The sequence below is a fragment of the Apus apus genome, chromosome 1 (assembly GCF_020740795.1).
Source record: "Apus apus isolate bApuApu2 chromosome 1, bApuApu2.pri.cur, whole genome shotgun sequence".
Classification (NCBI taxonomy): Eukaryota; Metazoa; Chordata; class Aves; order Apodiformes; family Apodidae; genus Apus; species Apus apus.
The window spans coordinates 24997994-25019721 of NC_067282.1; the positions used below are offsets into that span (position 1 = coordinate 24997994).

Genomic DNA, 21728 nt, shown 5'->3' on the forward strand with positions numbered 1-21728 from the left:
TTAAGCTAAACAAACCACCTGATCAAATAAGATGGTCCCATTATAAACCAGATGTTTGTTCTTCCAAAAGCAAATGGAGGACTTACAAGGTGATAAAGCACTTCAATCCAAACTTCAGTCTTTGTCTAAACATGCAAATTGTAAATACCTTGTTCAAATATACACACCATATCACTTCTACAAATGGCTTCGTTTCAGTTTTGCTGTTATATGTGACCTTTATTAGTATTCTCCCATTTTAGTCTCTAATGTTGTTCTAGAAGTGCATCAGGACACAGAAACCAGAAAACTGAGCTTGCAACACAGCAACCAGAGTCTATCTCCACAGACAGCTTGCACCCTTGATGTTTGCACTGTATGTTCATGCACTGCCTTTTGCAAAACCATATTTTAATGCACATCAAACTAGAATTGACAGCTTCTCTTAAGGGAAGGTTAAAAACTAAACTGAAACGGTACAGCTACAGTAAAGCAAGACATTTTAGCTGTAAGAAAGTGCTCCTTCTCTGCAAGAGAATACTAAGTGTCAATAGTAACAATATATTTTCATGCACTAAAACAATCTTTTAATCTAAAAAAAAGAAATAAAAATAAAAAACAAATAATCACAGCAGGAGCATGCCTTCATGATCTGAATTCCTACAAGCAGCCATTAAACCTCTAAAGCCATAAAATTCTACTTTTATTTTCCTTCCACAGGAAAGTTGGCAAGGAAAACACTGCAAGAAATCCCCCTGGACAGGTTTTAATTTTGACCTGAGCTTATAAGACCATTAAACACTTCTGAGAGTCCCACCATCATCTTCAAACCCAACAATATCTTACAGAGATATCTTTCTCTTTCTCCAGAGTACAAACAACATCAGTTCCTTGTACCAGTCAAAAAAATAAGTATACCCATAAAATTACACATGTACTATTCTAGACACAGTATGGAATCTATCCTGCTTTGAGGAACCTTTAATAATTGAACTGCAAAAGTATGCTAAATGCAGGCCACCAAAATGGTAAACGATCAGATTGCAGCTGTATGTTGTGTCCTTTTTTTGCCCAAATGAAATGATATTCCAAAGTTTCATAACCCTTGAAGTCAAAATACATATTCTGACTTGAGTTCTGCTGACACAAGTTATAAGGAAATACAAATAAACTACTAGTCACCCTGTTTACACCAGTGAGAAATACATTTTAACAACACTAAATTAAACGCATGAAATTCAAAGTAAATGCCTACCCAATACTGGAAAACATGAAGTTTCAGTCCCTGAACCGGCACTGACTTGATGAGAGAAGGTCAGTTAGTTAACTTTGTTGGGGTTTGTTTTCTTGTGGTTTGTTTCCCTTCCTTACTCCTCCCATTCCAGCATTAAAAAATTTTCAAAATGAGAAGAAATTCTTGGGATGGGGAAAGCAATCAGTCATAATGGAGGAGCTTTCTTTGTAGTAATCCTAACTTTCCTCAAGTACTGCCTGTCCAATCACAACCTGTCTCACAAAGACAAGTTCTTTGCATTGTCATAAAATTTTACAGGACACCATTTAAATTCCTTTTAACTGAGCATAGTATTTATTAATGTCTTTCAGAGGTACAAATCAAAACATTTGAACTAACCAAGCTCTTTGGAGGGAGAGGATTTAACCTCAGTTCCTTAATGTGTAGTGTTAGTGTGGGACAATCACCTAACTTGGATGTCTAGTTAAGACTCTGACTCTTACTACTGTCTTTTGATTAGCCTGAGGCATCTAATAATAGTATCCAACAATGATATACATACCTCATTGCTCATGTGCTTTAACAATATTTGGGACTCTTGTCAATTTTTGCTATGGATGAGCAACTCCAGTGTTGGCCTCAAGAGATGACTGTACAGAACAGCCTTTCTCTAAGTTACATTCCTAAAGAATAATCCTAAGAGAGGTTTATTCTCTTATCCTTACAGTAAATTACTTTTTTTGGCTCAGAGCTTTAAGATTTTATTGCTTTTTAAGTTAGTGATGAAAGATTTAATCACAGATTTGTTAGGTTTAACCACTGATCACAGGCTTTTCCAGAACCTTCCAAGCTCCAGCCAGAATCACAGCAGAAGTTCCCAACTATAAACACTGCAGGAAAAATGTTGGGTTTACCATGGATTTCCTCCTAGTAATCATTCCCAGCTTGAGTTTAGCAATAAAAAAATCCATCATCGTGTCCCCAAAGCCATCTGGGAGATCAGGCTTTTGGCAGAGAAAAATGGAGCAGCAATTGCCTAGCAGCACAGGAAATCAATGACTTCCCCATGCAGGGGTGAGCAACAGGCTGCCCTGCTGAGCCTGGGATCATTCATTTCCCTTTCTGCCAGCAAAGCTGCTTTGTATGTGCAGTGAGCAAAGTCTCTGTTACACATACACCTTCCCCAAACCCTGCCCTTAACAATAGTGTTAGCCAGCCAGCTACAGGATTCAACTTAACAGCCCGAAGGGGAAGGAGTGAATACATGTGGAGATACAAGTCTCCTGGGAGAGCCTTTAGACACAAGGGTTTCAGGCTGTGAAGAAGTTCACAAGTGTCCCAGTACACCACCAATTTAAGCTCATCTCAAAACCCATCACTTGACAACTGAACTCTGCCAACACTGAGGCCAGGAAAGCCTGGTCTTCCCTTTGCCCCAGAAGTAGGATAGTACTATTTATTTTCCAGCAATTTGAGCTCTAAAACAGATGTACAGGTTGTGTTTTTTTGTTTTGTTTTAGGCATAACCATCGAAGGGGAGTTTGGAATAAAAAACAAATAAAAGTGAGCACACTATCCAGTACACGAGAGGTCACATCAACATCTTTCCAGCACACACTCCTTCATAACTGAACCACAAGTTTATTTACTTACACAATACAAAACAGATATGCATTTCTTTTTCTTGAGAGGGTTTGCAGGAACTGGAATAGTCACTCAAAATCTTTTGTCAAGGTCACAGCAGAGACTACCGCTGACGTCTGCAGCTTTGAAGTCCTAACACCTTCCTCAAATTTACTAGCCTTAGTGTTGTGTACCCTGGAACATGAGGCAAGGTAAGAAGGACAGAAATTGAGAGTTTCCCCAGGCACACATTTACTTTTGCTGCAAGCAAAAGGAACTTCACATCCACATTTTTGCTCCAGATCAAAGCTCCCACTGAAGCCACAGTAATGGGATCCTTACAGGCATGTATGCAGTCATCACTGAATTACCATCTGTAACTAGTGTCAGAGGTTACAGATACAAAATAGGAGATGAAAGTGACTTCTGGTCAAGCCAGACTTGGCCCTGATTTGAACCAGTGCTCTGAATAAGCAACTTGTCCATCAACTTGCCCTCTCTGAGATTAGAGGGTACTGCTGTAGCTCTTTCCAGAGCTATACCTGCATATTAATTCCAATAACTGCAGACATGTTAGGATCACCACCAGATCTAGCTGAGCATTTACCTGTATCAAGCATATTTTGCAGCATCACCTGATAGCTACACTGTTAGCTGTGTATCTGTGAATCACTGAGCCCAGAATCTGCAAAACACAGTTGTATTACAGCAGAAATATCTTGATCTCTAGCAGCTGCTAGCTTCATGGGGAGACTTTTCACTCATCCTTCTACTCACATTTGATACTTCTACCATTTCTCCAGTTTAATAAGTTACATCTGTAAATGCAAGTATCTACCTTATTTCTCTAGAGTCACCATTGCTCTAAATCAATTCAGGTCATGCTGAAATTAGTTTTGCCCTTCATGAGGTTAACAGCTCCTCCAGTTTTTCTATAATTAATACATGTCCGTAGATAAATTACAAATACAGTGAAAGACAAAAAAGAAGTAGGATTACTCTAATATTTTTTCTTGTCATCTTCAAGTTCAATAAGAAGCCTCCAAAAAATCTCACCCCACCGCAATTTAGTAAGTTAGCAAAAAAGAGACACTGCTTGAAGGTATTTCATAGAAGAAATAATATGCAACCCACAAGACAATTATCAATATATGTGGGCACCACACATAACTCTACCTGTTTTACTGCAAAAGAGGAAAAGCTCACTCATTTTCTAAACTTGCACCATCTTCATAGTCCTTTCTAGCTGCAGTAAGATTCATCATTTGGTCACTGTGGACAGCAGTAGGCCTGCATTTATTATGGTGGAATGTGTCCTCACTGTTAGTTCTTACAGTTTATTTAAAGGCAAGTACAATGATTCATAACGCTGCTGCAATAAAAAGCTGAAACAAGTTAACAACGTGAGAAAATTACATCCTTCATCCTACATTTCCAGCATACAGAGTCAAAACCACATCACACTTTCAACTGACAGATTTAGGGATATTATTTATCATAAATGGCAAGACCATCACTGAGGCCAAGCAATACTTCATTATATGTTTTTGAACTGCTGACAAATCTTTAGTATGCTAGAAGCAGTGGAAAGCCTGAATCTACTATCTAGAGAAAAGTGGTTTTACTAATGTTCTTTTCCTTTTGGAAAATTCTATTTTATTCATGTTGAGAATAATAACAAAATTTCTTACCTGTTTTCCATCTAGTGTGTATAAGCGTTTAACCACCCCTGAATCCAGCTTGATGGCATCAGTTATATCAGTAAGAACCTGTTCAAATGAATGTGCTGTCTTCTTGTTGAGCAGAATCCGGACTGCTTTCCGTGGTTTCACTCCACTCCTGATGATAGTGACAAGTTTAGGCCTAATGAAATCCTTATTCTCTTTTGCATCTGGAGTGCCTCCTTTAGCAGTGGCAAGGGATGGCACTGAGCGAGAAGCAGAGGTTGTCTTAACATTCACTGACCAGTTTGGGTTTACATTCTTCGTGTACTCCAGCTTCTTGAAGGGTTCTATGGAACCACAGACATAGCTTTCCCCTGTGGAAACAAAAGTGTAAGACCAGCAAGTCAGACTGCAGGGGGGAAGGGCAAATAAAGAAACAGAAAAGTATAAAATCCTTTTCAAGTCATTAACCATTATTCTTATCGTTCATGACCTACAGTACATAAGGTATCGATCTCTTCCCTTCTCCAGCTCTACAGACTATAAAATTTCTTTTAACGATCACTTGTCAGCTAACCATTCAGAAAACGCTGTTACAAAATCCTTGTAAGCAGCAGTTTTCTTCTTGGAAAATGTCATCTGCAGTGGGTATCACTACTGCCAGTAAGTAGTGTTTGCTGTTTGTATCTCATCAGCTGCCCAGCCCCAGGGCATTATCACAGTGCTCCCCTGTCTTCATGCTTTCATGGCCAACCCCCAACAAAACAGCAGGGCCCACATACTTCAGAGGAAATAAAATGTTATAAAAAAACTACAGATTACAAATAACTTTGTTTAAAAGGTGGGTGAAAGTGTCATAGGAGATTTGAAAACATTTATTTAAAGCTTCAAGGAACATAAACCCAGGATACATACAGGCAAGAAATTTCACTCAATTATTCTGCTGACTCAGTACATAATATAGAGGGAAAGGAAGGAAAACAGTAGCTTACAACATTCTCTGCACATCAAATGTACCATACTTTAAAGAAAAGAAAAATGGTTGATAGCTTATGTTTCTACTGTAGCATGATCTACAAAAAAATATTTTTGCAATTACCACACCCACAAAATTTCTGGGTAACTATAAAATAGCCAGAAAACACCAACATGTCTCTGTTGAGTGACATGTTAGTCCAGCCCAGCTGCAGACTGCTGCCAAAGGGGCACCTGCTTGAGTGCTTCTAACTTCTCCCTGGAGCTTGACTGAGTGACTGCACTGCCAGTCACAGTGGGTGAGTTGGATCAGCTTGGTGATCTGATGGAACATAAGAAAGACAATACTAATTTTGCAACAAAAAGTGATCAAATTCACCCTCTGGCTGCAAATAAAAAAATCTAAAGAAAACTATACTAGAGCCACACCTTCTGGCAATTAAACTCTTTTACAAATAATGTAAAATCCTATCCTGAACAATACCACAAAAATATCCGAGACATTTTAATTCTGCTGGGTTCAGTAGTTCAGTACATGTTAACAGAATAGAGGCCTTCGTGCTAGCAGTTTAGGATGAGGTACTTTAAAACAGAAGAAAACTCAGTCATGTACCTCCTATGGGGGTTGTGAGACACTGGAACAGGCTGCCTAGGGAAGTGGTGGATGCCCCACCTCTGGAAGCATTCAAGGCCAGATTGGATGGGGCTCTAAGCAACCTGGTCCATGCAGAAGGGTTGGAACTAGATAATCTTTAAGGTCCCTTCCAACTCAAATCATTTGATGGTTCTATGCCAAAAAGCACACAAGAACCAAAGATTTTCCTAATGATCCCCTACCCTAAGGAAAGAGGACTCATCAGTATTAAAACAAAAAAGTATTTAATTTTTACTTCTGAATACAAATGTTAAGGTATCACAGCACCCAAACTTACAGCCAAAACAGCACACAAGGAATGTGTCATGAACAAATGCCAACACAGAGGCTACCGGCTGTCAGGATGCTTCCACGACTTACAGAAATTCCCAAATTCAAAATCTGCTGTCTTGATGTTCATGTTGCTGTCAAGCAGAAGGTTCTTCTTCTGATCTTATCTGCTCATAGAACAACTGGACTTTGTTCAGTTCCCAGATTCCTTTTGTTCCTGTCAGCTTCCAAGAGGGACAAAGAGCTTCTGACACTTCCCTCACACAAGGAATTGTAGCGTTTCGACAGCATCTCCAGAATCTGGCATAAACCAAAGGAGTTGGTTCGTGTGTGGTAACACAGAGTTACCACAGTCACAAATGGCAAGGGAATCCACAGGGACATGAGGCCCTGGGTGCAACCTAGGTTCAAGTCTGTTGGCATGATGCTCCAAAGATGAGACAGTACAGTGTACATTGTACAGTGATTATCAGAAAGGCAGTGGAAAAACTCCAAAAGAAGACAAGGAAGTCAGATCAACATGTGAAATTGGACCACTCAGCAGAAAAGGTAATGACAGACAACTCCAAGTTGAGTGGCTGAAAGCCATCTGAATTCAAGCCAGCAGTGTGCTCAGGTGGCCAAGAAGGCCAACAGCATCCTGGCTTGTATCAGGAACAGTGTGGCTAGCAGGACTGGGAAGTGACTGTCCCCCTGTACTCAGTATTGGTGAGGCCACACCTTGAAAACTGTTGGGCCTCCCACTACAAGAAGGACACCGAGGTGGTGCAGCATATCCAAAGAAGCACAGCAAAGCTGGTTAAGGGTCTAAAGAACAAGTCCTGTAAGGAGCAGCTGAGGGAACTGGGGTTATTCAGTCTGGAGAAAAGGAGGCTGAGGGGAGACCTCATCTCCCTCTACAACTACCTAAAAGGAGGTTGTAGCGAGGTTGGGGTTGGTTTCTTCTCTGAAGTAACAAGAGATAAGATGAGAGGAAATGGCCTCAAATTGTGCCAGGGGAGGTTTAGATTGGATATTGAGAAAAATTTCTCCACTGGAAGAGTTACCAAACACTGGAACAGGCTGCCTAGAGAGGTGGCTTAGTCACCATCCCTGGAAGTATTTAAAAGACATGTAGCTGTGGTGCTTCAGGACATGGTTTTGTGGTGGTCTTGGCAGTGTTAGGTTTGTGGTTGGACTCAATCTTAAGGGTCTTTTCCAACAGAAATGATTCTATAAATGCAATGATAGCATAGAATCAAGCAAGAAACACAAAAAAAAAAAAGTTTGTTCTTCCCTCTGCCTCTCCCCCCTCATTTTTTTAAAGGTATTCTTAAAGCAAAAATACAGAGCAAGAGATGAAGTGAGACATTCCCATACTGTGTATATTCATCATGTAAATTCAAGGTAATCTGAACTTTGCAGTAACATCTAAAGAGCTGAGAAAGGAATCTGAGATGGAATGCTTTGACCAGCCTCCCAAGAGACAAAGGTAAGCTCTTCCTTTTATTCACTGTATATCTATGAGAGAGAGATATATCTAGAGATAATTACTTGTTAACACCAGAACAGAAAGACTTAGCTGCAAGAACAATCCAAGAGTGATCAAACAGTACATATTCTCTTTTATCCACGTCCCTGCCCAATATTTTTAGCCCTAGTTGATCAATTACTGCAAGGTCAGAATGCACCTACCACACTGCATCCATAAAATTAACAAGTTTTTAAAAACATTAATATCATTTTGTAGCAAAAAAAAAAAATAATATTTAAACATCCTACTATGAATAAGACCACTCAACACAAATACCTGTTCTATAAAAGACTTTGGAGAAGTCCCTTAGATTTATTTTTTTTTAAATCTATTCTTGTTTCCAGTTCTGTTGGCTGTTACATTTAAAATCCATGAGCAACTTCTTTTTGGGGGAGCAGGGGAGTAAAAATCAGATTTTCAGGTTCAGAGCCATCAGAGAAATTGTTCAGGTTAAGTGTATGGAACAGCAATTACTTCTTTAAAAACAAGGCTTCGTATTAAAACTCACTTCTCAAAGGGTAGGTGCATGAACAAATGGAAGTACACATTGTACCTAGATTTACACGCAGTTTATTAGGAACTCTTTTGGTTCCACTTCTTGAAAGAATGGCATCCCACATGATTTTTAATATCAGCTATATTTAAAGGTCAGTGGGATTCCTTGTAACACTTAACAGCTCAAGTCAGCTCTTCATTACAAAACAATTTTGTGTAAATTACCATAAAAGAGACCAATGCAATCACTGAACCTATGGGATTGTTTTAACATTACTCTGTTTTCTTTTTCTTCATTTCCAGCAGTACTATATTACATCAGTAAAATATTTGCACCAATATTCTTTTTTTATCCTTGAAGAAGCTCATATTTAGCTATGGAGTATCTTGGAGGTAGAGTATCCAAGGCCTTCTGAGATGCAGCATCTTCAGTAGAAAAGCAGACACTTCTGCTATAATGCTGCTATTTAAGACTGTTTATACTTTAAAGCAAAGGCTTGTAAACTTTCAGGGATGTTAGTCAGGGACTGCAGTTCCCATTCATGGTGGTCCTAAGGGCCAGGGCTGTAAAAACAAAAACTAAATGGACAAACCCTCCATGTCCTAAAAGTATCTTCTATCTGAGGTAAGATCAGTAAGCCCTGTTTTATGGTGACATCTAGCAAACGTTAGGTGCTCAAAACACTGGAAACACTGACATACAAGCTTAAATCTCCTTAATGTGAGAGCCAACCTCACAGCAGCCTGAAATTTCAATATCTAACCTAATCCTTTAGCGTCCATGGATGCTTTCAAAGGAAAGAAGCCTTCACCTAGATTTTCATCCCCCCTTTTTTCCAGTTACCTTAAGGAGAGAAGACTGCCATGAAGTTTCACAAGAGTCCTGACTTACTAGTCCAATAAATCCACCTCCTACCTTAACTACTGCTTTCTCACCAAAAATATCAGTTGATGGCAGAGTTTTCTTTTTTTTTCCATTGCTGGTAACCTTTGACTACAACTGGATCCCAGACAAAAGCCTTACCATTGTGACTTGGACCTGAGGGGACACAGAAGTTGTGATCTGCTACCAGCTACAAGTTGGTTGCCCAAGCTCTGGAGCACCAGGAAAATACACCTCTGGGGGTATTCCCACTGAACACTACCAGCTCTTACTCAGGGTCAGGCCTAAGCACAAACACAGCCCACAAACATCAGCTTTTACCAGCTGACACCTAGAGGAAGACAGTGACAATCTGCAAAAACTACATTTGTAACAGAACATGTGTTGAAGAAGGAATCTTTGGAGATGCTGAATTAAACAAAAGCACAGAAAAGACAACCCAACTCAAGTGTCTACTATGCTGTAGCTCCCCAAGAGAGAGGAGTAAGGTATTCACAACAAATCAGCTGTCACTAATGAAGTTTTGACTGTTGATTACAGTATCGATAGCCAGTAGAAAGAGGGAACACGAAGCTGTTTTGGGATATCTGACATGTAGGAAAATAGCCTTTACTACGTATTAGGAAGTATCTCTATCCTGACAGCCTTCCGGCCTCTTCATAGCAGCAGTGCAAATGAAACGCACGTCACCTCAACCTTTCAAAACAAAGATTCAAAATGTTTGCTTGCCAGTTTTGAACCAGTAATCCTACAATTTAAGTTGTGCAAGTGCCCAACACTTCAGGAAATTCCATATGGAATGATTAGAATAAATCCTAGCATTGAGTTAATCAGAAATCTAATCATGCAGAAAGATGGAAGCCCAAACAGTTTATGCTTAGCAAAAAAACCCCAACAAAACACAAAACCAAACCACCACAAAATCCTACTACCTGTAGTTACACATCTGTAAAAATTCAATGCAACTGAACCACTAGAGGCACATAAACCTCAAGGACAGTTTTTCTAGTTCATGACAGAATTTCATTAAATGCTTCACGTATTAAAAATATAATGAAAAGCCTAATATCTGTGTACAGGGTGGCTGCTAAGGAGACACTGAATCGTGGAGATTCTCTGATGCAAGTGTTTGATCCCCTCTTTGGCATATTGGTATTAGCAGTTAGTTTCCTTCCATCAGCTTGCTGATACTCTTACTACAAGAATGATCTCTTAAAAGTGATTATTTGCATTGTTTTTCTGTGCTAAAGGCAACTTGGCTTAAAATGATGTCATAAAGAAGCCATCTGGTCTCAGGTGAAAATTGGAGAAGGAACTGAGAATGTATTTGAATCGTGCAAACAGAGAGGGAACCACCAAGCCCTTAGTGAGGAAGCAGGACTCCAATTTAGTGAGAATAGCATCGATCCCTTGTAAAGGAGTATGTACAACAAAAGGAAGGTTAATTTACTAGCCCACCAGAGATGGAGGAACTGCAGTAATTGCACACTTTGGTAGTGAGGCGTCCTGGCGAGGATGCTCAGTGATTCACTGCAGTCAATTTCCCCAACAGATGGGACGATAAATAGATTAAGAGAAAAGAGAAGGGACCAGCACTCCAAGCACCTCGTGCAACAGGCACACCTGCCCTCCTTCACTTCCACTCTTTGGTCTTGTACATGCAAAAGGGAGAAGAGCAATCTCTCAGGGGAAAAGACAAAGAATTCTGACTATCCCTCAACACACAGATCAGATTGCAAAAGAAAGATGACCTGAACCAAATAAGTTCCTATCTGACAGGTCCCAAATGTGTTAATGAAGCAATAACCTACTTAAACTACATTACTGCTGCCTTGTCTTTCTGCAGCGTCTGAAAAAAATGCAACAGTGCAAAAGAGACAGCACACCTACAGGAAATAAATCTGACCTACCCATGTTCACCTAGCAATAAGATGCACCAGAAACTTTAAATCAGATCTCCTCAAACCTTCCAAAGGATTTATTTTGCACATCATTCCTTCTGCTCAGCTCAGACTACAAATTATTTTTTTTCCTCATCAAAACCCAATTGAAAAAGTTAACACATACATCCCCCCCATTCTACCCCTCAAACTTCCATAGTCTTGCTACAAGCAAGAAAGGCAATGCACAGTTTAAAAGAAAAATAACTGGAAAAGTACCTAGAATAAGAAACCATGGGATCTGCCAAGAAGTAGTTAAGGGAAACACTATGTGAATTAACTGGCTAATGGGTGAATTTTCTCAAATTCACAAAATAAAATAATCAGATAAACAGTGCCAGAACAAACTTCTACCATTTTATGCAACAGGATTAATCAGCTCTTTGTTTATTAAACAATGTTGGGATTGCAGGCATATCTGCCACAGGATCCAGTCCAAGTTTCGCTAACTTTGATAGCCCTGGATCAAGTCCATGGTAAATATCCAGTGTAAATTCAGTCCTATAAACAAATATGCATATAGATTCAGCTCTACAAACATTTAAACAGATACTTTGCTTTTATTATTTTGATAGCATATTGCATATCCTGGACTGCATCAAAAGAAGCATCGTCAGCAGGTCAAGGGAGGTAATGCTCCCCCTCTATTCTGGTAAGACCCAACCTAGAGTACTGTGTCCAATTCTGGAGCCCCCAACATAAGACACACATGGAGACCTTGGAGCAAGTCCAGAGAAGGACCACAAATATGACCAGAGGGCTGGTGCACCTCTGCTATGAAGACAGGCCAAGATAGTGGAGGTTACGCAGCCTGGAGAAGTGAAGGCTCCAGGGAGACCTTATTGCTCCCTTTCAGTACTTACAGGGGGCCTACAAGATGGAGGCAAACTTTTTAGTAGGGCCTGCTGCAAGAGGACAAGGGTTAATGGGTTTAAAACGGAAGACAGCAAATTCAGGTTAAACATTTGGAAGAAATTCTTTAGTAAGAGGGTGGTGAGACACTGGCACAGATTGCCCAGGGAGGCTGTTGATGTCCCAGACCTGGAAGTGTTCAAGGACAGGTTGGATGGGGCTCTGAGCAACCTGGTCTAGTGGAAGGTGTTCCTGCCCATGCAGGGAGGTTGAAACCAGATGATCTTTAAGGTCCCTCCTACCCAAACCATTCTACGACTCCGTGATTCTAAAGGCTTATGAATCTTTCCAGCCCATCAATTCACAGCTGCTGAGGCAGGCATGACTTAGCAGAAAGAGTGTTAGCTCCAGAACACATCAGAGATCCTATCAATCAACTCTTACAGTCTGGCCTGGCTGGGCTTCTCACCAGCACTGCTGGAGCTGGGGGAAAAGTCAAGGAGGCAGCAGTAAAACCAGGTAGGAGAGAAAAACCTGAGGTAAGAGGAATTAAATGACAGAAGACCCACATACAAAAAAGCTAGGACATCTGCCACAACCACCACTTCAGCAAGAAAACACTGCCTTTTGTATCCCCCCAGTACTGGCCAGCAGCTTTTCTGCTGCATCAAACACAAACTGCCAGCCTCCACTCATAAGAGCCTTCCCAGTCCTCATGTGACCCAACATCTCCTCTGCCATTGCAGTGAAGTGCACATCTCCCAGGTGTTATTAACCAGCTACAGCTAACATTACCAGATTTTAAAACTGGTGTCTGTGCTCTTTCAAACTTCTCTTTCAATAAGGATTGCAGCTCCAAGATAATCCTTGAGATACATTCCTTTTCCTTTTTCATATTATTCCTTAAAGCTCTTTGTGCCATTATACCTACACAAAATGTGCACACACACACACATAGAATTCCATACAACAGCTCGGCAGGGCACCCAATCCTCACATGTGACAATACTGTTTCCCAGTACTGTCTCAGCCTTGTGGTTTGGGGTTTTTGGTTTGTCTTTGACTATCAGTTCTCTTCTGCAGAGTTCATCTCTTGTGGTAGGCATTGTGGAAACCTAAAACAATTTATTCTGGTTCATACTCAAGACTCTGAGGTAATATTATAATAAAAATTAATGAGGAAGGGACACAGTTCTGGCTATGGATTGATTCTTTGGTCTTTGTTCCACATAGCAGGACCCTAGGACTAAAAACTGTAAATAATGCTATTTGTTTCAGAGTTAATCCTGCTAATTCCAATATATTACTGTTCTTGTTGCATTGTTCAATGGTAATTTTGGAGTAAGAACCATCAGTTCACCTCTGCCTTCAGCCTTAGAAATGTTATACTTTCGGAAAAGGAAAAGGCATTTAGTTCTCTCCTGAGATTTTGTTTACAGCTAGACAATTTAGCTTTATGAGCAGTTTCATCTTTACTGTTTCTATATGCATTGATTGCACGTTATACCGAGGGAATAAAGTCATGTCAGATTTGGAAACCATTCTTAAAAAGTCAGGGGATCCTGAACACCAAGTCTGACAAAGAGAAGGTAACACAAGCCCTGTACATGCTTTCCTTCATCTAAGGTGACAGGAGAAGTTACAGAGCATGTGAAACTTCTTACCAGTATTATATACCCTTTGTTATCAAATTCCGACAAATCTCACATGTCTGAAGTCTTAAAAAAAACCCAACCTGGGAAAGTCCTTAGTTTCAAATAAAAGGAAGATGTTTCTGTGCACTTCAAAACAAGTTACATCATGAGCATACATTTGTGCCAGATCCAAACTGCATGCAGGACAGAATTAAATATTACCGAAGCAAAACAGCTCCTTTACAATCTTTGCTCCTTTGGGACTACCTTTAATGCAGTTCTATGTATTTAGCTCTGGGTTGAAAGACAATGGCTGCTGTCCTGTTTCCCCCAGGATCTAGGTGCTTCTCTGTCTCTATGTACTGCATGGGAAGGTAAGAGTACAGTAACTTCCTCGTAGATGCTAAGGCAAAAAAACCACCACCAGATCAAGGTCTTACACCTCTACCTTACAATCTGACCACTAAAATAGATGCTTGAAGAGAACAAAACAAAACAAAACAAAAAACCACACTACAAATTATCTATATTCACAACAGACTAATTACATTAATTCAAACAGTAATGGAACAGTCTCTCCCTGAAAAAAGCAATGCTTCATATTTCAATAGTTTGAGCAGAAATGCCATTTGGCATAAGGTAAAAATCAAGAGATTTTCCAGCTATTTAAACACAAAGCACAGGTTCTAGCTAATTAATGCTCAAATTAAACCAGACTAGCCAAACTCTAACAAATTTGTACAACAAAGAGTGGAAGGACTTCACGTAAAAACCATCTCTGAGCTAACAATGTGTGAACCTGTACTCTACACTGAAGCTGTATGAGGGAAACAGAATAAAATAACCCACCTTGCAGTTTTACTCATCTAAACAGAAGCCCCCTCCTCTCCACTTGGACACAAAGACTGACTTATGTAAACCCTCCAGTGTTAATGGCACTAGAAAATAAAACCGTCCCATTTGAACTATACACAGGAAAAGAGGATATAATCGTTGAAAATATAAGGAATAAAGTCCCACAGAACGGAAATAAATCCCAAAGCCCTTCTTTAAAATAAACTTATGCTCTTGTACTGTCATTCATTTTGACTGGCTGATTTATAACTGGTATTATTCTTCTCTAGGATGCCAAAATAGACCCATCTTATAGGCTGCTGAATTTATTTCTGCATTCAGTTCCTTCTTTTCAAAAGCTGGTTCTGACTGGCAGAAAAATTGTACAAATCAACATTAACATCAATGATACTTGCTTCTTGATGAGCATACCAATCAAATAAGCACAATTATTTATACTACTACTGAGAAGAAAATGCACACTGATTTTAAACAGATGTTGATTAATATTGGTCTTTCCTCCCAGAAATCAATTTTCTCCACCAATTAAATACTGTCCTGACAAATACCGTTCTAACTCTGCCCTGGAATTCCTAACATTGATCTTAAGACCAGTTTCCATTCCATTTCACAAACCCTACAATTGTAACCCCAAACTCACTCACTTACATGGACAATCCCATCATTTCAAATTTTCTTCTTGAGCATCTTCATGTTGTCTCCCACTCTCCTTTTTATGCAAGAAGGATTATCAAGAATATCCTCTTCTCAAAACTTCTCTTTAAAAAGTTTTCATCTGCTATGACACCTAAAGTAGACAACCCAATGGTTGCTGACAACTCAATGTCTGCTGAACACCTGCTATGTAAAGATGAGCTCCTCTTTCAGGAACCTTATTCAGCATTACCCAGTTTCTTCTCTCTCCACAGTAGCCTTCTTCTGACCCTCTCATTAAACCCTGATGCTGCAAGTTCTCTCACAGGTGCAAAAAAATTAAAGACATAACGAAGTTACAATTTCTGCTAAAACTCTGAACTGCTTCTCCAGTGGCTATAGAACCATGCTTCACAGGTTTGCCCACGCAGGATGGAAGCAATGATGAAAAAATTGTTCCACCTTTATTTTCTTTGAACACAGTCAAGCACTTGCATTTAAACTTTACAAATAAAAAACAACCTCAGTTAGGGCCATGTGCCAGTTAATGTTTCCAACCTTATATATTTTGATGTTTTATACTAAGAGCTATTGCCTATATACATAAAAAGAAAGGCACTGCAAGCCAGAAGCACTTTCTGTCAGAAAAGCTACGTTAGCAATTTTTAAAACTTGCAAAAAGCAGTATTATTCATATCTGAGGCCTAATATTCAAATTGATTAATGCTGACAGCTTCTTTTGCCAACAAAACTATCACTGAAGGAGCGATACACTCAGTGTTGATGGGCAAATTAATGACTGGCACCTCTGATGTTTGACAGTGCACAAGACCCATCATTTCTGACCAAATCTCTGCTTATGCTTTATACAGCACGTACTTGAGCCTTATTTAAAAACAACATAAAGATGGCAATGGACTGAGGAAGAGGAAAAGGGAAATGTTACAGGGAAGAAAAGTGCAGTATCTGCTCCAGCTGAACCATGACTGCAATACTCGTCTTTTAACAAGTTGCCTACATTTATGCCACTCAATGAGAGGAGAGCATTTTACTTAAGGCATATTTTACTTGTAGGGAAGGTTTGGAGCTCTTCATTAGGTACTGACAGACTTAAAGAAAAAAAAAAATCCATCAGAACTGAATTTGTATAGGTTTCATCAGCACCACAGACCCTGTCAAGTTGAATTGATTAAACTGTCATTGGCATTTTTAAATATGCAAGTTAAAAAGAAACACCAGATGCAGTCTTAAAGATCTAGAACTATCAACACTGGGTTAATAGAAGGGGAAAGGTCAGACACTTTCAACAAGAGTGAAATAAGTAGCAAGGCAACAGTATTTTATGGCACAATTTAAGATATTCACAATTATAGTTATACCATTGAAGATCCTCTTTTTCAATAAGAACAACAATAGCATTATCTATTTGCAGAAGATTTAACAGATTGGACAAACAAACACTGACTAAAACATAACTTGACACCTCCAAATCTTACTACTGACCTTCTACTAGTTGGTCCAAGGAAGAAATCTTCTTGGAGCCATCAATCGTGTAGATTGTTCTCACTCCCTGGGGCAGATTCACATTGTCTGACAGAGTCCGGGTCAGATCAGCCAAGAGAGCTTCAAAGGATCTAAACCGGTCAGGGGAGATGGCATATACAATCCCTTTGAAATACCGGTCTCCGTTACGATAGAAACGAACTTTCTTGGCTTTTTTCTCAGAACTCAGGGTCTGTAGAGTACGGGTTCGGTAAAAGCTGCAGTGGGCACTGTGAGTAGGGCTGGGCAAACCATTTACCCGGGACCCTCTGCCATATCGCTGCGCTTTATCACGCTCATCAAAATGCTCCAGCTCCATGTCTCTCCCAAATGACATCTTGAAGTTCAACCTAAGAGATGCACAAGAGTAAAGAAAAAGTTCAAGAAACTCACACAATTAAAGGGAGCTCTCTTGGAGACTTCATATTCTATACATGGCACTTACAGAGGACAACTTTCCAGGTTAAAAAAATAACATTTGAATAAAACCATGCTACATTCACACCTTCATTTTACAGCTAACTCATTTGCAATGTCATAAAACCAAGTTTGTAAGTTAGGCTTTTATACACCTTAAAAATGCCGCTCATGAAACCAACTGCTAGCAACATGCAAACATTAAAATGTGTTTCTTCACATTAATTAAGAATTCTGAAAATGAGATGACAAAGTTGAGCTACTGGGGAAAAAAAAAAAAAAAAGGGAAAAAAAAAGAAAGGGAAAAAAAACAAAACAAAACAACAACCCCACATATCAACTTTCTACTTTTTCTCATGTTACATTCAGGTGTGAGTCCAGACTACCTTGTAGCCCATTCGGCCCCACTAAACTGTTTCACCTGTATCCTCAAGAGGTGGCACTTCAGAAGGGCAACCAGTTGCCAACAAGTAAGTGGTTAAGAAGTTCTCAGAGGAATCTGTGTTGCAGGCTGGTAATGAGAATCAGAAGTGCCACTCAGTAGTCAGTGTGTCAAGCCCACTGTTCCAAGTCCTTGCATACAGTCTAAGCTTTACAATAAATTACTTCAGTTGTCCTTGATTAAGTAACTTTGTATACTCTGAACCAACAGAAGTGCTCAAATACCATGAAATTTAAAAAAGAGAGAGAAAAGAAACTAGTACTTTCAATGAACAACCTTCTTTAGTGCTCTGTAACATTGGCAAGATGTATTATTAACAACCTAATAGCCAAATTAATTAAGGCTGACAGCTTCTTTTACCTACAAAACTATCACTGGAGGAGTCATAAATTCAGTACCAATGAGCAAATTAGCAATTGGTGTCTCCTATGTCTGACAGTGACAAAAACCCATTGGCTCTGACCAAAATGTTGCCAGTTGTTCAATATAGTTCACTTAAATGGAAGTTCACATATTCTGAAATGAAATCAAGCAGGTAGATGCTTCTGTTGTTTTATACGGCCAACACATTGCACTTTAATCTTCACAAATATAAGAACTTTTTTTTTTTTTTAAATATAGAATTATCAAAATATCGTTGGGTTGAAACCACATTTATTTTAATATAGGAGCTACCTAGATTTGCAGTTGTCTGCAGAACAGCAAAGCACAGTAATTTTATTTATAGCACAGATACACAGACCTAATTTAGAAGTGGTCTCTCTCATTGATTTCCAATAAAATGGAAAAAAATAGCAAGCACAAGCTTTGTTTAAACCACTCATAACTGTGTGACCATTAAGAAAAAAAAAAAATTCAAACCAGCCATAAAACAGTAGGAGGAAACACTGAAAGACTTATGGATGCTCTTTAGATTACAGAAGTTTGTATTAAACTAATGATTATACAGCTGGACCCTTATCCTGCAAAGCTGCAGGGGATGTGCTTGCTAGCTTCTCGCAGTGGTTCACATCCTTGACTAGAACTAGCACCTAAGGCTAACCAGAGCAAGCACAACCCTGCTTTGGTTATAGCTCACAACTTATTTTGTTACATTGTCACAGGATCATGTGCCTATGTACATTAGCAAGATTCATATTTGTAAATACTTGAAAGGAACCTAACATAGCACAGCATTTATGTGTGTGTGTATATAAGTATGCATAAAAGACTGTTTTTTCTCCTCAGTGTATACACATACATACAGCCCACTTCAGTGAAAAGAACATTCACTGTGGCATTTCAGACACTTCTCTGTAGGTTAAATACAAAGTATCATTCAGTGGTCACAGTTTAGGATTAAGATTACACCATCAATGACTCGATGTTAAAAAAAAAATGTCAGTTGTTTTACTTAATTTCTAATTCCAACGGGAACCTGTTATTCGGATTTAAACAATCCCAGAGCTCACAATTCAGGAACTATCTCAAAAGCAATGCCCGTGCCAAGAAAAGGGATTTTTCTTAGGTCTGCTGTTTCATTTGTTTAAACCCTCTCAAACACACGCACACAAAAAGGAAAAACAAGCATATGTGAAGATATACTTTTAGGAGACTTTCAGCTTTCCTAATTTTGGATGGGGGAAGGAAGAAGTGCGAGTCACTGCCCTTTCTTCCGCACACTTATGCTTTAATCAATAGCGGCTGTAATTCCCAATTACGCCCTTTGAAGCAGAAAGGGAGCTCCCCTTGAACACCAGTCCTGCTATTTACAGAAAAGCGTGTTCAAACCACAAGGTCAGAGCAGACAAAGAAATCCTAAACCATCTGATCTGATGGTGTGTGTGTGCATATACATATACTCATATTCATACAGATAGAGGAAAACGAGAGGACACACCCCTGGAAAACCACCATGCCCAGCACTTCACACCCTATCCATCTGTAAAAAAAATAAATATTTATAATGCAGGTGTGGGTGAGCAATTACTTAAAACAATCATACATGACGATAGAAAAAAATACATCACACAGCGTGATCTGACTGGGACCCCGCGAAGATCACTCGGAGACCAGGCAGCAGCCTGACTACTAAGTCACTAGGGGGAAAAAAACGTGCATGCATGCGGCAGCCGCGTCAAGAAAAAAGGGGCTATTCTGCCGGGGTAGGGGAAACGTGTTTGAAATACAACCACCCCGCGGAAGGTGGCATCCAGCACCTCAGCCCCGCTGCCGGCTGGCAGCGCAGCGGGAACCGCGCGGCAACAAAACCGGGGCGCGTTCGCCTGCGGGCGCAGCGGGGCAGCACCCCCCGGGCTGCCGGGGCAGCGCTGCGGCGGAGCCGCCGCCCCACACAATGGGCACAGGTGCAACGCACCCGCGCCCCGCACCGCAGGCCCCGCGCAGGAGCGGGACCGCCCGGCCTGGCCCCAGGGGCGCTTACCTGTTCTCCGCAGCCTAGCGAGCACCTTCTCCCTCAGACCTGCCGGCGGAGCGCGGAGGGAAGACGGCGGTTCGAAATGGGAAGGGGCCAAAAGAGCGGCAGGTCCCCCCCTCCCCCCCCGGCGACCACCCGGCTTTAATCGCAGGAGTTGCTGCAGAAAGCGGCTCCGCTGCCTTTGTTACGCCTCCCCCGGCTGAAGCGCGCTGCTGGGGAGCCCGGGCTGCAGCTGCTTTGCCTTTCTTCTGCTGCTGCCGATTGCAGCGATTTGCATTAGCCCGGCCCTCATTGAAATGCGGCTCTTCACACCAGCCTCTCCCTGGCGCTCTCTCCAGAGGGCGGCGCCGCCGCTGCCTCCCCCGCTCCTGCTGCGTTCCCGTGCCCCGCTTCCCCCGCCGCGCCGGGGCCGCCGCAGCAGCGCTCCCTGTCCGTGCCGCGGCGGCTGCGGGAGGAGCTGGGTGCCCGCCTGCGCCCCACGTTAGCCCCAGCCGGGGGGGGCGCGGAGATTACGCTCCCAGTGGGCTCCCCGGAAGGTAATTCCTGCCCGCCCCGCGGTCGCTGCCTGCTCGCCCTCTCGGCGGAGCCCCGGCCGGTCCGACGTGCCCGATCGGGGCCGGGCTGCGCATGGGGCAGGGCTGTGCCTGGCGGGGCAGCTGCCGGCCCCGCGAGACCCTGGCCCGGCAAATGTATTTTTGCCAAATGTACCGCTTGGCGTTTCCATGACGTCTGCCTGGTCCCAAAGCGCTGGGAACCCAACCGGTCACCGAAGCCACAGGACACGGATCTAGCGGTGAAGGTGGGATTGGTGTGGAATTTACCTACTAAAACTGGAGCCAGGCTTCCTCACCTCCATAGACTCTACAGGTTTTATGCTTAAAATTTCTCAGATGTATTTGTCTAGAGGTGTTTTAGGCTTCCTCTGTTTGGCTGCTCTTTTAACTGGGGCCCTCAGGTCTTGGAGCAGTTTTGCTAAATCAACCTCCACACAAAAATTCAGCCATAACTGATGCTTTCTTCTCAAAGACTTGGCTGTTCTTCATTTTAGTATAAAAATCTCGGTGGTTAAAACATTCTCAAGGTGAAGGGCCTGGTTTGCTTTCCTTTGTTCAACAAAAACTCTCTTCTATTTGTCAGGTAAAAAGCCCACAGTCCAGGGGGACATGGAAGGGAAGAAAACACAGTCTGTCCCTTCTGTTGAAGCTGCTCCACTTTGTATTCTGAAAGAATTAAAAATGCATTAGATCAGAGAGAGGGAATGAGTCTGTAACCTCATGGTTATGGCACTCAGTTGGGGAGGACAAAATATGGCTTTGTGTGTCTGTATTACAGACCATTTATGTGTTTTATATCCATAAATCCAGAAACAATCAGTGGAGCAGGGACTTAAACCCAGGATGCTCTGCTCCCAGCAATAGACCTTTAATCAGAACAGAGGCTCCTGGTTAATCTGTCTGAAGGCAAATGAAGTCTTCAGTCTACAAAAACTGTAAGAGGCTCAAAAGCAGAAGGGGATGGAGCATTCCCTTTCTTTTTCTATTCCCCTATAATACTCCACAGATAGGGTCTTAGTAGACAGGAAATTCCCTGAAGGAGAAAAGTTAATTGATGCTGTGTCTTCATGATCCTGGAGGAGTTCTTTGATCACTAAAGTATTGCATAGAGCAGAGATAAATCTGGCTACATTTGTTTCTTTAGTTTTTGAC

The 21728-nt window shown here is 41.1% G+C and overlaps 1 protein-coding gene across 2 annotated transcripts in view; it reads right to left on the reverse strand.

Moving 5' to 3' along the window:
- The window catches only part of DCLK1 (doublecortin like kinase 1), a 239713-nt gene extending 219344 nt beyond the window's left edge, over positions 1–20369 (reverse strand). For both annotated transcript variants that reach the window (XM_051608524.1, XM_051608526.1), the window contains exons 1-3: positions 20029–20369; positions 16709–17097; positions 4528–4874 (exon numbers count right to left, since the gene is read on the reverse strand). In XM_051608524.1, coding sequence (XP_051464484.1) covers positions 4528–4874; positions 16709–17084 — 723 coding nt within the window. In that variant the 5' untranslated portion in view covers positions 17085–17097; positions 20029–20369. The remainder of the gene's footprint in view (positions 1–4527; positions 4875–16708; positions 17098–20028) is intronic.
- Positions 20370–21728: the final 1359 nt, after the last annotated feature.